Below are 15008 nucleotides of genomic sequence, written 5' to 3' on the forward strand. Positions count from 1 at the left end.
TGGCAACCCCAGAGTGGGCTGTCTCCCATTTTACAGATAAGAAAATGGAGAGGCAGAGACACAAAGGACTTTGTCCAAAGTCGCCCAGGTAATGAGCGGTGAAGTCCCCAGGTCAGCAGGAGACCCCTTTCTCCCCGTCCAACCCCACCTGTGCTCCTGGGCCCTAAGTCCAGTTCTTCCCAGAGAAATGATCTTATTTCAGTCTCTTCCTCACTGACCACAAAGACTCAGTCCTGTCCTCAGAAATATTTGGAAAGTTTTATTTAAACGTTTTGTGTTCCCTTTTAACCAACGTCAAAAAGAGAAAAATTTTTGGCTGTTCCAAACAGGAGAGTCACTTCATAGAGGAGCTGGCATGTGTGTTCAGAGTTGGGAAGTGTCAGCTTTGCCAGGCTGCTCTTCCCAGCCTGGGCCACCCTGGACTGGACGGCCAGTCCCAGGAGCTGACTTCCTGGGAGCCCCAGGCAGCCTTGGAATGAGTAAGTGAGCAAACTCCCATCCTGAGGAGGAGGACTTGGTCTCCCTTGCAGTTAGGACTGGGCTTGGGGACAGGGACATGAGCCTGGTGGGGCCTGGTGGGTTCCAGAGGGAAGGAGAGGGGAGTGGGAGGGTCAGATCCGGAATGTTCTATAGAAGCTCCAAGGCCTCTGGGTCTGGAGCAATATGTCTGCTAGAAAAATAAGATGCTTTGAGAAGTTCTGCAGTCTATGCTCTCTGCCTGCCCGAGAGAAACCTACCCTGTTGGCCAAAGGGGCGGCGGGTGGGGGCAGAGGCTGGAGGCCAGCAACTGGTGGAGATTTCCAGAGGGGAGCGAGGTGGCAGCAGGCAGACTTTGGTTTCCTGGGTCCCCTTTCTGGCAGCTGCAGAGGCTGTGGAGGCCTCTGCCTCCCGCCCCTTGAGGTGTGGGCTGCCGGGGAGTGGGCAGCACTAGCAGAGGGGGGCCAACCATCTGTCATGGGCTGGTAGATGCCCAGGCCCTGGGCCCTCAGAACAGGATGCCCAGGGGAAGTAGGGCCAGCAGGAACAGCAGAGGGCCTGGGGAGGGGCTGCCTGACAAGCTGGCGGAGGCACAGTGGTCGCGGTTGGCGCCGATGCAGGCTGCGTAAGCCATCACGTGGGGGATGTAGTTCTGCTCGTGGACGCCGTGCAGCAGGTGTGCCATGGGGCCCTTGGCGAAGATGGCTACGTCCTCCCCGCCATGGGTCTCGTGGCGCAGGGGCACGGCGGACTGTGCCTGGTAGTTGTTGTGAGCTGCGGGCCAGAAGAAACACTTGCTGAGAGCCTACCAGGGGCCTGGCACTATGCAGCAGCTTCCCCGTGCCCCTTCCAGGTTGGCTTGAGTGCCCCCATTTTATAGAAGAGGAAACTGAGGCTCACTGGAGGGAAGTCATTCTGCACCAGGCCACAGGAATTGGGCCTGAGTCTGTTCTGACGCAGAAGGCTGCACTCTCAACCCCCAGACCTCATGCGGACCGTCTGGATTAGAAGGGAAGAGTCAACCCAGGAGAGCCTCTTAACGTTGGCTGTGCCATTAGGCCCCCAGGGACCCCTGGGGACATCATGAACAAACATCCAACAATATGGAATTGGACAAGCAGACTGGGAAGACTCACACACTGGAATATTATACAGCCAGTAAAAATGACAGTGTAACATAGCAAGCACCTGCACGTGCCAGGCACCACGCCAAGCTCATCAGATCTACCTAGGCCTTCAGACAAACTTAGGAGGTAGATATGGAGGAAACGGAAGCTGAGGAAGGTGAAGTTATGTGCCCAAGGTCACAGAGCTGCTAGATTTTAGGAGGGGATTCAAATTAAGGTTGTTCTGACTCAAGTCCTGGCTATTCTGAGACACCCCCTCCCCCAGCCTTACCCACAGGACTACACTGTTTCCAAGCTCATCCCTAAGGGGGTGCCCTGTCCCCTCCCAGCTCTGGGCCTTGCAGTCTTACCGTAGTCCACCATGGAGACATTCTCTCGCTCACCGCCCACCACCTTGTAGCCAGGCCCGTTGCCGTACAGGATGGCAGTGAAAGGCTTCTTGTCTGTGTCACTCACCATAGGGGCCAGACCTGCACAGGGAGGCACTGGTCCAGGGGTCATGTTGGAGTACAGTCCCCAGCCCCCAGCTTGGCAACCCCTGGGTCCCCTTTCAAGGAAGCCGCCTTCCAATCCCAATTTATTTCCAACCAGCCGTCCTTCAGCTTTCACTGTGCCCACATCCTCCCATCTGTTGGTCTGTCCTTCCATCCTTCCATCCATCCTCTCCTCTCGTTTTTCTACCCATCCGTCATCCAGGTGGCCACCCATACACCCACCCAGGCATCACTTCACTCCATCCCCCATCCTGTGTTCCCCCACCTGTCAGTGACTTCTCTTCCCTACCCAATTCTGAGTCTCACGCGTGCCAGGCCCTGGGCTTGCCACGTCTCCCACCCCACTCCTGCTCCCAGCGGGCAGACCCTGGGAGTACCCAATGCCCACCCCAACGGAGGCCCACCTACCAAAAATAGAGTTGCCACGGGGGGTGTACCCGCCAAAGGTAAAGACGTGGGAGTGGTCGGCGGTGACAACGGTCAGCGTGTCTTCCACGGAGGTCATGGTGCCTGCCTGCCCGATTGCCCGGTCCATCTCCACCGCCTCGTGCAGTGCCTGCTTGGCTTTGCCCTCATGGTGCCCGTGGTCAATCCTTCCCCCTTGGGACACCAAGGCAAAGGCCTCCAGTGAGGGGGCGGGGAAGGAGATCTGACCCCCAATTCCCATCCCGTGACGGCCAGGGGACTGCCCTGGGCCAGGCACCACACCAGGCATTTGACACAGTCATTCGACCTTCACAGCACCTCAGAAGGTGAGTTGCTGGACCACAGGCCCACGCACGGAGAGTGCAAAGCCAGGGTTTAAAGCAGGTCTGCCACCCCGCTCTGCTCCCATCACCGCTTCTTCAGCTGCTTGGTGTCCCTGAAGACCTCGGAGAGGTAGGGAAGGGACCCAACATGCCTGAATGGCTACTAGGGGCCAGGCATCCTACGCTGACGTCTTGCTTCCCTTTCGCAACAACCGTGGGCAGAGATGGGTACAGTTAGCCCCGTTTACGGATGGAGCAGCTGAGGCTGGGAGTGGGAAGTGATGTGTCCAAGGTGGGATCTGCTGGGATTTGAATTCAGGTGTGACTCACTGTAAAGCCCCGGTTTTCCATCTCCGCTTTGGATACAACCCCCCTTGAGGGTAAAGCGTGCTCCTAAAGGGGAAAAGCCCCCCATGCCTGGGCAGTGCCTACGGCAGCCTTCCATAAAGGCCCGGGGAAGCCTGCACCTCATGCCACCTCCCCCAGATGAGCACAGGAGGCCTGGCATTAAGCCTGGCTTAAAGGTCATGGCTAAGGCTGCGTGACTTCAGAGAACACCTTCCATCTCTAACAGGAAGACGATGCCTGGTGGACACTCCCAACTCTGAGGGTCCTGAGCCTGGGTGCCTGGCCGCCCTCCTTCCTGCTAGCCTGGCAGCCTCACCACTCTGGCCTGGCAGGCTGGCAGGGTGGGTCCCTCCTTTGTTGTGGCTCTGGGAGCAGCTGGTCTGGCGGGCCCAGTCTTGGCCCCGCTCACAAAGAGGACCGCTCCCAGGGGAGCCCGTGCTCACCACCACTGGTTCCTGGCTGGTTCTTCGGCATCAGAGGCCCATTCAGGGCCAGGCCAAGACCGCCATGCTTGAGTGGGAACCCCAGGGCTTGGCAAGAAAGCCACCGAGTTGGGCCGGCGGCCGCTGGCCTCTGGAGAGAGGAGGGGCCGGAGCGTGTGCGTATGTGTGGTGAAAGGATGTGTGCAAATACGTCCGTGTGTGTGTGTGTGTCCATTTAGAACATGGAAGACAATAGTTGTTAGAACCTTGGAAGATTCTGGAAACTTTATCATTTCCTCTCACTTCCTATTGTGATTGACTGTGTAATCATAATAATGATAATAATAGAAGCATCAAGGATTTATTCTTTGGGGCCCTGTTCCAAGTACATTATGTCTCTGAACACAATGGATGCTAAGAACCCTTCTCGGAGAGGGGGACTATTTTTGGCCTCATTTTACAGAAATGTACAGGTAGAGGTCACAGAGCCAGTGGGTGGCAGCATCAGGACAATGACTCCACGGCCTCACAACAGTGCGGGGGGGGGAAACCCCAGGAATGTCGGCATACAGCACCGCTGCCTCCTGAAGGGTCTGGCTCTCCCAACCCAGGCGACCCCGGGATATACCAGGGCCCGCCCTGGGCCTTCTCCTCTCTGACCTTGTTCCCACTCGGGCCCAGTAACCTCAGAGGTCTGCTGTCCAGCTGCGAGGGTTCCTGCAGACCGATGGGAACCTACAGAGGAGAACCCTGGGCCGGTGTCCTTGGGCCCAGCCAGGCAGCTGCTAAGAGCACATTTGTCTACCGGGGCCTGCTGATTTGTCTTTTGGGAGGAGTGAAGCTGAGGGGCCTGCACACCCCTCCAGAGCCAGGCCTTGGGGAGGTTTCTCCAAAAGGAAGAAACTTGCCTCCTCTCTCAGGAAGCCTTCCTGGACTAGTAAGCCAGATGTGCCATCTCCATGCCCAGAGGAGAGCTGCTTGTTGGGCTGGGAACTTCAGCACTGCCCCCTTTTCCCCACTCCCTCCACAACCCATCTCCCTAAAGGAATCTCCCTGCTCATCCCCAAACTGGACAGTTCTCTCTGAGAGCTGGACCGCCCTACCCCTGAACCCATCTGGAAGCTCCCAGGGAAGTGGCCCTGCAGTCCGGCCCTGAACCCCTACCTTCCACCAGCAAGAAGAAGCCTTTGGGGTTCTTGCTCAGGATCTTGATGGCCGTCTCCACCATCTCGGAGAGTGAAGGGTCAGTCACGTTGTTCCTGTTGAGCTCATACTGCATGTCCCCTGGCTCAAAGAGACCTGAGGAGGACCCGGGAGGATGTGGGTGTCTCAGGGAGCACAGGCTCCCCACACACAGCTTGGGGGTAAAGTGGGGGGATGGAAGCTCATCTGGGTGGCTCTTGCAGGCCTGACTTGTGCCAGGTGCTTTGGGCGCGCTTCCTCCTTTCATCTTCTTAGCCACGCCATGGTGAGAGGGACCACCGTGTCCGTTTCACAGAGGAGGAGACTGAGCCTCAAGTGTTCAGTACCTTGCTATTTTCAGCTGCTAAGTGGGAGACCTGGGATCCCAATCCATCAGCCCACCCTGAGCCCATAGAGCCCTGGACATGGCCGAGGACTGTGTCCTGGCCTCAGCAAGGCAGCCTGGCTGTGTATTTACATGTCGTTTACAGGTCAGGCTTGAAGGGCTCAGTGCCCTATGCAGTGAAACAGAAGAAGGGTTGGGGTCACTGTCCCTTCTGTTCACCGAGCTCGGTTTTTTCCCTTGTGAAGTAAGGAGAGTGATCCATTTCTTACCCATGTCACAAGATTCCACAAGTACTGGGTTGGTGTTTCCAGTCCTGGATGTCCTTCCAGAACACCTTGCCCTTCCATGAGTGCATGCAGCCAAGCAAGAGCTCCAATTAACAGAGTGCTTACTCTGTGCCACCCGCTGTCCTATGTGCCTTGGAAGCACTTAGGTGCCAGCCTCTGAGATGGCGCCCAATAATCCTCCCTCCTGGAATTCATGCCCGTGTGTACCCCTCCCTCACTGACTAGGGCTAGTCGGTGTATCCAACAGAACACTGTAGAAATGATGGTGTGTGACTTCCAGGCCAGGGCATAACACATCGTGGCCTTGGCCTTGCATACTCTTACATTTCTGGGGGAAGCCAGCCGCCATGTTGTAAGGACACTCAAGCAACTCAATGGAGAGATTCATGTGGCAAGGAGCTAGGCCTCCTGCCAACAGCCTGCACCAAGTTATGAGCCATATGAGTGGGCCACCTAGGAAGCCCCAGCCCCAGACAAGTCTTCAGATGACTACAACCTCACGCGAGACCCAGCTAAATCACTCGCAAACTCCTGACCCAGAGAAACTGTGAAGGAATAAATTGTTCAACAATCATTATAAATAAAACAAGTTTACAGTTGTTTTAAACTGTAAAGTTTGGGGATAATTTGTTACGCAGCAACAGGTAACTTATATATTAGCTCACTTAATCCTCATGACAACCCTGAGGTAGGCCCTATTATTATCCCCATTTTACGGAGGATTCATTATCCTTATTTTATAGAAGAGAGAAACTGTGGCACAGAGAGGAGAAATCACTTGCCCAATGTTGCACAGCTCATGGGTGATTGGAGCCGGATTTGAACTCAGCACTCTGGCTCTAAGGTCCATGAACAGAACTTTCTTACTCCATGGGTACATGCATAACTCTACACAGCCGGTGTGGGGTATGGGGTGTGTGCTGTGTGACCCAGGCAAGTAGAGAGCTTTGTGTGTGTATCTGAGGGATCCTCCAGGTGCCCAGCTCTAAGCCCATAATTTCCAGTGACACACCCAGGACCCAGGGGCTGTGTTCCTTGAGAAAGATTTGCAGGAAGTTTTGCCACCACTTGCTTGGCCCAATAGCCAGAAGGGAAAGAGGACCCAGATGTCTGCATGGTGGCACTCAGGGTCTCATTCCACCTGGTCTGGAGCCGCCCCCAGGCCCCACACCTGTTTCCCAGTCCCTGGGGAAATGGAGGCAACCCCCCCCCCCACCCCAGTCAAGACCACTGGCGACAATCTAGCTGGCTTCTGCCCTGGCAACATAGCAGGGCTGGCTCTGGGTCCCCTTGCTGCTCAGTCTAGGATCTGTTTAAGTCCCAGCTCTAGCCAGGGTTCAAACTCACCTGGGCCCTAATTCTAACTGGCTGTGTGGCATATGCCAGAGGTTGTTTCCTTTCTCCGAGCTTTGTTTCCCTTTGTGCTCAATGGAGCTATTCACCCTGCAGAGCCAGCAGATTTCAGGTCTAATGCTATGAACCAGAAACCCTCCCTCATCCCTCCCAGGCCCTGGAGCCTGAGGGCTAAGGTCCCCAAGTAGGGGGGCAGCCTGGGACCTCATCCCACCGGACACCCAGCTGGATGTCCACTCCACCCCCCTCCACTTACCCAAGAGGTAGTCCACGGTGTAGGGGTCGAGGGCCAGGAGTTCGGTGCGGTTCCAGATATAGTGAGAGTGCTAGGAAGGAGGGCGGTGTCAGCCACGCGGGGCTGGGGAAGTCGGAAGGACTAACCCCAGCTGGTCTCCGAGTCTGCGGCATGTACTGGTTCTCTTCAGTCATTTAAAATCCCTCCCCGAAGACCTACCATCCCTGCCTTCAAGAAATGGCAAATAAATGGGAAATTTTAATGCAGGGAGATGAGAATCTGGAGACCAGAGACCACTGTGAGCCTTGAGGCAGGATGAGAGAGAGCTTCCTGATGTCCTAATGGGGCCTTAAGGACAAGCAGGAATTGATCAGCCTGGGGTCAGGGAGTAGAGTTCCAAGCACGGGGAGGGATCAGGGAGCAAAGAAGAGGGAGGCGCAGATCACAGGGGGCCTTGAGTGTCCACTGAGAGGTATGGGCTATGTGTATTCTGAGAGCTGTGGAGAGCCAGGGAGGAAGCAAAGCCCTAGCTCTGCCCTACGGATCCCATCCAAGGGGGAGATAAAGGAATTGCTGTTTCCCCAGGGCATAGAGGCCATGGGAAGGGGCTGGCCAGCTTGCCTGGTGATGGCACCATTCAGGCCTAGACTGGGGGGTCCCACACTACCGGGAATAAGCTGTGTGTCCACTAGAGAGCCCCTTGCCTTCTCTGGCCAATGGCATTGGGATCAGAGGTTTCTGAACCTCAGGGGCTGCTTTGGGAAGGAGGGTGGGAAGGCTAAGAAAGTGGAGCTCCCCTCCTTCACTGAGATGATGCCCCTATGTTATCTCATTTGTCCCTCGCATCACCCATACAAGGTAGATACTGTATTCTCATTTTACGGATGAGGACACTGAGACACACAGATTAACCCATACTAAGGCATGATTTGCGAAGAACGTGTGTGGCTTATCTGAAACCTCAAAGCGATACTCTGTTAGGTCCAGTGATGTGGGCGCCTCTCTCCCTCTTGGTGTCTAGACTGAGCTCCAGGGTAAGCCCCCTGCCTGGGCGAGAAGGATTAAGCTCTGGTCCCATGTTCCAGGTACAGAAACTGAGGCTGGGAGTGGCGGTGTCTCTCTGACTCGGGCTGGGATGGGGCTCTGGTCTAGCCTGAGCTGACTCGGGAGTGGGAAAGGTTCAAAGCGGCTCAGTCCCACCCCTCCCAGCCCCGGGGGGCCGTTCCCCAGCCCCTACCCCCCACCTCGCTCTTGGCCCAGCCCTGTCCCACAAGGCCTCCCCGGGGACCAGTCCTGGAACCCTCAGAAACCCAACCCCAGGGTGACATCAAAGTGGCTGCCAGGCTGCTGCCCACTGTCTTCAGCCCTGACCGCAGTCGTTTCCAGACCCCAGCTGCCCCAGGCCCAGCGGCCGGCAGACGGATTTTAAGGGCCAGAGCTGCTCCAGGGAGCCAGCGCCCAGGTCTTCCCACGCTCCAGCAGGCCAGCACATGCCCCGGTCCGGCCCCTCCCTGCCACCTCTGCCTGCAAGAACCTCCCAGTGTTGCCTCCTCCCCCTCCTCCCCCTTGTCAGGGCTTCTCAGCCGCACCCTTGTGGTCTGTCCCCTCTGGGTTCCCGTAGCTCCTGGGCGTCTCGCCATCCAAGCACACAGCATTCCACGTTTCCTTAACCATCTGACTCATCCTTTGAACCTCATGCCTAGCCAGGGGCCCTGCACACAGTAGGGGTGCAGGTGGACTGAAATGTCTCTGCAGGTTATTCCTCGGCCCACTGTGGTCCTGAAGGAAGGAATCGATGGGCACCTACTATGTGCCATTCATAGATCTGTAAGGCCCTCTGAGCCCGTTGAGGTAAGAATTATGACCCCATTCTACAGAAATGAACACGGATCCAGAGGGGTTCCCGCAGCCCTGCCCACTGCAGGCGTACCCTGCAGCCATCAGGCCCCCGGAGAGGCTACCTTGTGTTTCGGTTTGAAGCTCTTCCAGATGTCGATGAGGTTCAGGCCATCCAGCCTCGTGCCCCTGGCCTTCTCGTCCATCTCATACTCCACATCGGTCCTATTCTTGGGGAACATGTACTTCCGGCCGCCCCCCATGATCACCTAAAGGGGACACAGCCATGAGGAGCCCAGGGCGCCATGACGTCCAGAGGCTCCAGAGGCCCTGCCTGGAGAGCTGGGCTCCTGGAGGCCCGGCGGGTGGAGTGGAAGCTTCTCCAGCATGGCGAGTCCTGGCTCCAGTCCACGCTGCCCTCCCCGAGCCTCCGCTTCTCCAGCTCGGGGGCAGGGATGAAATCACGAGGCTACTGGGACTGTGATTTTGGCTTCTGGGTGAAACACTGGAGCTAATCTCCCTTATTCGGCTTTCCAGAAGCCCGACGCATAACTTGGGCTTCTGTGAGGATAATACCATTTACAGAGTGTGTGTCAGGCACTAAGGACTTGAGATACATGATCTTATTCAACGTCATACCAAGGCTGTAAGGGAACCCCTGTCACCTGTTTTCCAAATAAAGAAGTGGGTGTAGAAATGTGGTTTCTTTCCCATAAGGCCACACGGCCAGTGAGGGGCAGGAGCCAGGATCCAAACCCGAGGCTCCTCCAGCCCCAGCACAAGGGCCCTGCGGCACCCACGGAGCTGAGGATGGGGACTCCGAGAGCCTCCTCCCCCCACAGCCAGGGAGCTCTTGGGGCAGCCCAGCTGGGAGCCTGGCAAACAGCGGGCCAGTACCCACGTCTGTGTAGTCACCGCCAGGCTAATTTTACCCACTGTGCTGACCTGCTTGGGCAGACGGACACGGGACTGTTTGTTTTCTTGGGGAGTCCATGTTTGAAGTCCTGGCTATTTTTAAAACGGGGGCCAAGAGCATAACAGCCGCCGCCCGCAGTGACCAGCACACCGGTGTCCTCCTGTCACCGTGGGCGTCAGCCCGGGCCGCTGCCCCTGTTTGACACCTTGGGAGAGCAGACCCAGTGAGGGCTGGCGTCAGATCCACTGTCCTGGGACTGGTATTTCATGGGCACCCTTCTCAACCTTCCATCCCAGCTCCCTCCTCAGAACCCAGGTTCCACAGGGTGGAGGGGGAGCCAGGAGTCCAGGCCGGTGGTACAGGTGGTACAGGTGAGGGGTACAGGCTGGCCCCAGGACCAGCCTGGATCCTGGGGAACCAGAAAGAGCTCTGAAGTCGGACTTGGGTTTGAATCTTGACTCTACTGCATCTTGACCAAGGGCTTGTCACTTAAGCTCCCTGCACCTCAGTTTCCTCAACTATAAAATGGAAGTAACGGCCACGCACAGGACTGTCCCAGCCACTGGACTGTCCCAGGAGGAAATGCAGTGACGCAGTGCAGGCCCGGCGCCTGGGGCTGGCCTCCCGTGGAAGGTATTCTCAACGGCCAGAAGTAGCAGAGATCCAAGTAGTTCCAAGTTCCTCACTGCCAGCTCCAGCCAGGAGCTCTGGGGGCAGGGCAGGCTGTTAAAAAAGGAGAAGGGGACCCAGGGTCACTGGCCCCCCGCCCCCCCCAAATTGTTCCCACAGAACCTGACCCCTTGGCATTTTCAGAATGGAAAATGAAGCCCCCAATCTTCTTGCCTGGGGCCTCATCATTTCCAGCCCCAGCAGGCACTTCACACACTCATTAAACTCCCAAATAACAGACTTGCTGTTTGGCTTTGGGGTTTGGGTTTGTGTCTTTCATTTTTCTTTTTCTTTTTCTTTTTTCTTCTTTTTCTTTTTTAGCAAAAGATATTTATTTTCAGGGCGGACACCAGGACTTTTGTTTCATGTACAGCCTGGGGGCTGGGGGACTTTGGGGTGGTGCTGATGCAGGGGCAGAAGGGAGAGAGAAGGACGAGGAGGCTGAGAGCGGAGAGGGAGGAGGGGCAGTCCTCACAGCTGCCCCACCCCCCCACTCACGCCCTAGCTCATCCCCCAGTGGCCTCTGCGGCTTACCACCCCCCTAAACTCAGTTCACACCCCTCCCCCCGCCCGCCCCCACCACAGAAGCCTTTAAGCTCCTGTCCCCTTCTCAGGCTGATGCTGCCAAATCTCTCTCAAGAGCAGCCCCGTAATTACACCCTGTGCTTGTACAACAAATGTTCTCACATCCATGACCTCATCTCAGCCTCCAGCGGCCCTGGGAGGGGGCAGGTGGGGCTGTCTGCCCCTGTTGCACAGGTGGGGACACTGAGGCTTGGGGAGGGGAAGCGACTTGTCCCAGGACATGAGTCGGGTACGGGCAAAGTCAGAACGGCGGCTTTGCCTGAGACGGTCACTTGCTAGGAGCGATCAACGGGACTACGTGTCCCGAGAAGGCCAACTCAATCCACTGCTCAGAAAAACGAGGGCTTGGAAGAGGGGCCGGGTGGCACTTAGAAATTGGGGGGATGGCATGGGGGAGCAGAGGATGGGTCTGGGAGCCAGGAAGTTTGTCTGGTGGGAGTAGAAACAGAGGTAAGGGGTAGGAGGGACCTGGGGGCTCTCTGAGCCTCACTGAACCCCCATTCTAGGCTTGGGGGCTGAAGTCCCCTCACCCCCTCACCAGCCCCTGGCAGTAGGTAACAAGAGTCTGAAAAGGGAACAAGCCAGAGGTTCTCATTTACGAACAGAGAGTAGGGACCCATCTGAACATCAGGTGGACAATGCTGGGGTGCACATGTGCTAAGCCTGCTCCATATGTCAAAGCTGGTGTTTCAGGGCAGGGACATGTGGCTGCTCGCGCATAAATGCTACCACTTTCTGAGCGGTCACTAGGCGTTGGGCCCAGGGCTAAACTCTACAGGGATTATTTTATTTAGATCTTGCAATGGGCGTATAAGGTAGGTACATTTCACAAAAGGGTTGTAGAAGGGAAGGCTCAGAGAGGTTAAGTAACGGACCCAAGGTCACACAGCTAGCAAACAGCAGGGCAAGGACTGGAACCCAAGTTTTAAAGTAAGAGCTCGGGCTAACCACGGCCCACACCACCTTTTCTCTGGGCATGCTGCCTGAGTGCACGGGACGCGTGCCTGTCTGTGCATGTGCGAACGTACAGGGCAGGTACTCCCCTGAGATGGCACTGTGTCACCCCCACGCTCCAGTGCAGTGCCAGTTTCCAATTTACAGAATAACCCCTGGGTGCCTGGTTCTTGAGCTGTGGCGGCGGCCACATCAGGATTCGTCCCTCAGCCCCACCGCGGAGAAATCCTACAGTGCCTCCCTGCCCCAACCGCAAATCCCCTAATGGGCTGGGAGCCCTCCCAGGTGTGTGGGGAGCCAGGCCAAAGCCTGAGGCCTCGGACCCACAAGCCCCTACTCTGGCTGCACTCCCACACTCGCCTCGATGTCCCTGACGTTGTGCATGAGCTGGTAGGCGATGTCCTTGCAGCCCTGGCTCAGGGCCTCCGGGGGCATCTCGTTGTCCGAGTACCAGTCCCGGTCAGCAGAGTGGGCGTAGGCGGCGCTGGGGGTGGCGTGGTTCACTCGCGTGGTGGTCACGATGCCCACGGATTTCCCTGGGGTGTGGGAGAGGAGGGGTTGGCTTTGTCTGGAAATGGGCGTGTCCAAGCTGTCTTCCCCCTCCCTCTCCTAGCTAAAGACAGGTCAGTTCTGCTGCCTGCCTGGGCCCCAGTCTCCCCATCCGTACTAAAGGTGGGGCTGGTGGCTTCCAAATATCCGGACAGCTCAGATACTCTGCCTCTGTGACCCTCCCCCGTCCTGAGGGCCCTTGAGCTGTGAGCACCTGGGCTGGAGCCCTCCCCTCCACCAAGGACCCTGCAGAGCCCCACCCTGCAGGAAGCCCCCCTGGCTGCCCTGCAGGAACACAAGGGCCCCTCCGAAGGGTTCTCAGGTGGAGTGTGGTTCTGTCACCTATGTCAGCCGGCCTCATAGCCTGACTCCAAAGTCCCTGGGGGCACGTGCCAGGGCCTCCCAATTACCAGGAGGAAGGGAGAAGGGGTAGACCTTTACTGGACTCCCACGGGAACAGTGCTGGGCTTGTCCTTGACCTTGCTCACACTAAACCTGGGAGGGGGCCATGTTTTCATGCCCATTTCATAGTCAAAGCAACAGACTCAGGGAAATGAGCTGGGAGCAAACGCACACCTGAGTGACCCCCTAAACCACTAGCTTTCGCTGTCATGGAAAGGAATCCGTGACTATTTCACAGAAGCCCAGAACCTCAGAGCTGGAAGGGCCCTGGAGAGCATCTTCTTCTACCCTCTCCCCATTGTACGGTTGGAAGGAGGCTCAGACAGGCCACGGAGCCGGGCCCGTTCCCCACCACTCGCCCCACTCACCTGCGTCCTTTGCCCAGCGCAGGATGGAGGTGACCTCGTTGCCCTGAGTGGTGTTGCACTCGGTGCGCTGGGTCGCTGCACTGACTCCCACGGTGCCCTCGTTGGCCTTCACCCCGCACAAATAGGCGGTGGCGGTGCCTGCGCTGTCAGGGACCTGAGCGTTGGTGTTGTATGTCTGCAGGCGGGAAAGGAGGGTCAGGAGGTGGCCCGGCCTGGGCGCACTCTGCTGCCCTCCGACCCCCACTCTCACCATGGGGCCCGGGCATGAGGGAGACGGAGGCCTCTCGCGGCCTTGGCTGAGCCCTGCTACCCACCGAGGTCCCCCCGAGAGCCACAGGATCACCTAGCTGCCTGCTTCCTGCCCACGTCCTGCTCCCTGGCAGCCAGGGTAGCAGGAAGGGGAGGGAACGCAGTGTTCCAATATGTGGAGACTCGTTTGGCAGAGAGATGGGGGCTGGGTCAGCTCTCTCTGGGTCTGGGGCTGCAGAAGCCGGCGAGGGGGAGGGGGAGGCAGGTGAGCCTTGGAGAAGGGAGACGGAGGGAGCTCTTGAGAGAGTGCGGGAGGCTGGTGAAGGGGAGGGAAAGTTAGGGGGAGGCAGGACCTAGGATGGGGAAATGGGGACCGCCCCCCACTATTCAGACCTCTGGTCTGAAACTATCTGCCCGTCTCCCTGCCCCACCAGCCTGAGAGCTCCTTGAAGGCCAGAAAACATTACAGTCCCTGCTATTCCCCCAGAAGGGGGCCCAGGACCTGGCCCAGAGTGTCTAAAGGACCTTTATTATGTGACACCACCGCCACCAGCAACTACAACACCAGAAACAAGCTACCACTTTCCATCTGAGCCGCCTTGGGAGAGAACGAACGTAACAGAACCCCATGCAAAGAGTACACACTGCGTGATCCCATTTACGTCAAATACAAAAGCAGGAACAGCTAATCTATGGTGTTAGAAGTCAAGGAGCAAGGACTGGAGGGGGGCGCGGGGGGACCCCTGGCTGCAGTCATGTTCAGTTTCTCAACCTGGATGCTGGTCATACAGACATGTGCAAAGTTTGTGAAAATTCACTCTGTACACCGGTGTACTTCTCTCTATGTATGTTATGCGTCAATAGATTTTGAAATCAATGAGCTGAAAGCCCCAGAGTCTTGGGAAGCAGCCGCTACTGTCCTCACTTCACAGAGGGGCCACAGAGCCCCCGGGAGGGCTGACCGCATTGCCAGCAGGTGTGAGGGTTCCAGCGAATGCCATTCCCCTGCCCTTTCCTCCTGAGAGGTGGGAGGCTTGGGGCTGGAGCTCACCTTGGAGAGGGCCACGTAGGGAAACTTGTCCATCTCCAGCCTGGTCTCCTCCCCCGGGCTGTGGTGGAGCTGACCCTTGAGGATGCGGGCTGCCGTCACCGTGGAGACGCCCATCCCTGTGGCGGGGGGTGGGGGTCAGGGGGCCTCAGTCTCTCGGGCTCCCAGCCTCTCCAATCAGCCCTCTTGGGCACCCAGAGGTCCCTAGAGTTAGGTGCCAAGGCAGGCTGAGCAGTAGGCACCAGAGCATGACTGGGTGGCCCCCTTCCTCCTTCCCTCCCGAGACCCTTGGGGTACACAGCCTGGCTCTCCCACCCTCTTCAACATGCCCCCAGGACCCCAGCCTCTACAACACAGCCACCTTCACCTCTGCCTGGCTCCCTGGACCCCCATCCAGCCCCTCCCTTGGGCC

General features: G+C 57.5%; 1 protein-coding gene across 3 annotated transcripts in view; it reads right to left on the reverse strand.

Moving 5' to 3' along the window:
* Positions 1 to 239: 239 nt before the first annotated feature.
* ALPL (alkaline phosphatase, biomineralization associated) overlaps positions 240 to 15008 on the reverse strand; it is a 60941-nt gene continuing 46172 nt past the window's right edge. For all 3 annotated transcript variants that reach the window (XM_067015686.1, XM_067015678.1, XM_059053430.2), the window contains 9 exons: positions 14600 to 14715; positions 13300 to 13474; positions 12341 to 12516; positions 8982 to 9125; positions 7042 to 7111; positions 4782 to 4916; positions 2507 to 2698; positions 1955 to 2074; positions 240 to 1251 (listed from right to left, as the gene is read on the reverse strand). In XM_067015686.1, the coding sequence (XP_066871787.1) occupies positions 986 to 1251; positions 1955 to 2074; positions 2507 to 2698; positions 4782 to 4916; positions 7042 to 7111; positions 8982 to 9125; positions 12341 to 12516; positions 13300 to 13474; positions 14600 to 14715 (1394 nt within the window). In that variant the 3' untranslated portion in view covers positions 240 to 985. The remainder of the gene's footprint in view (positions 1252 to 1954; positions 2075 to 2506; positions 2699 to 4781; positions 4917 to 7041; positions 7112 to 8981; positions 9126 to 12340; positions 12517 to 13299; positions 13475 to 14599; positions 14716 to 15008) is intronic.

Source organism: Kogia breviceps, chromosome 1, assembly GCF_026419965.1.
Source record: "Kogia breviceps isolate mKogBre1 chromosome 1, mKogBre1 haplotype 1, whole genome shotgun sequence".
In the NCBI taxonomy this organism is placed as follows: domain Eukaryota; kingdom Metazoa; phylum Chordata; class Mammalia; order Artiodactyla; family Physeteridae; genus Kogia; species Kogia breviceps.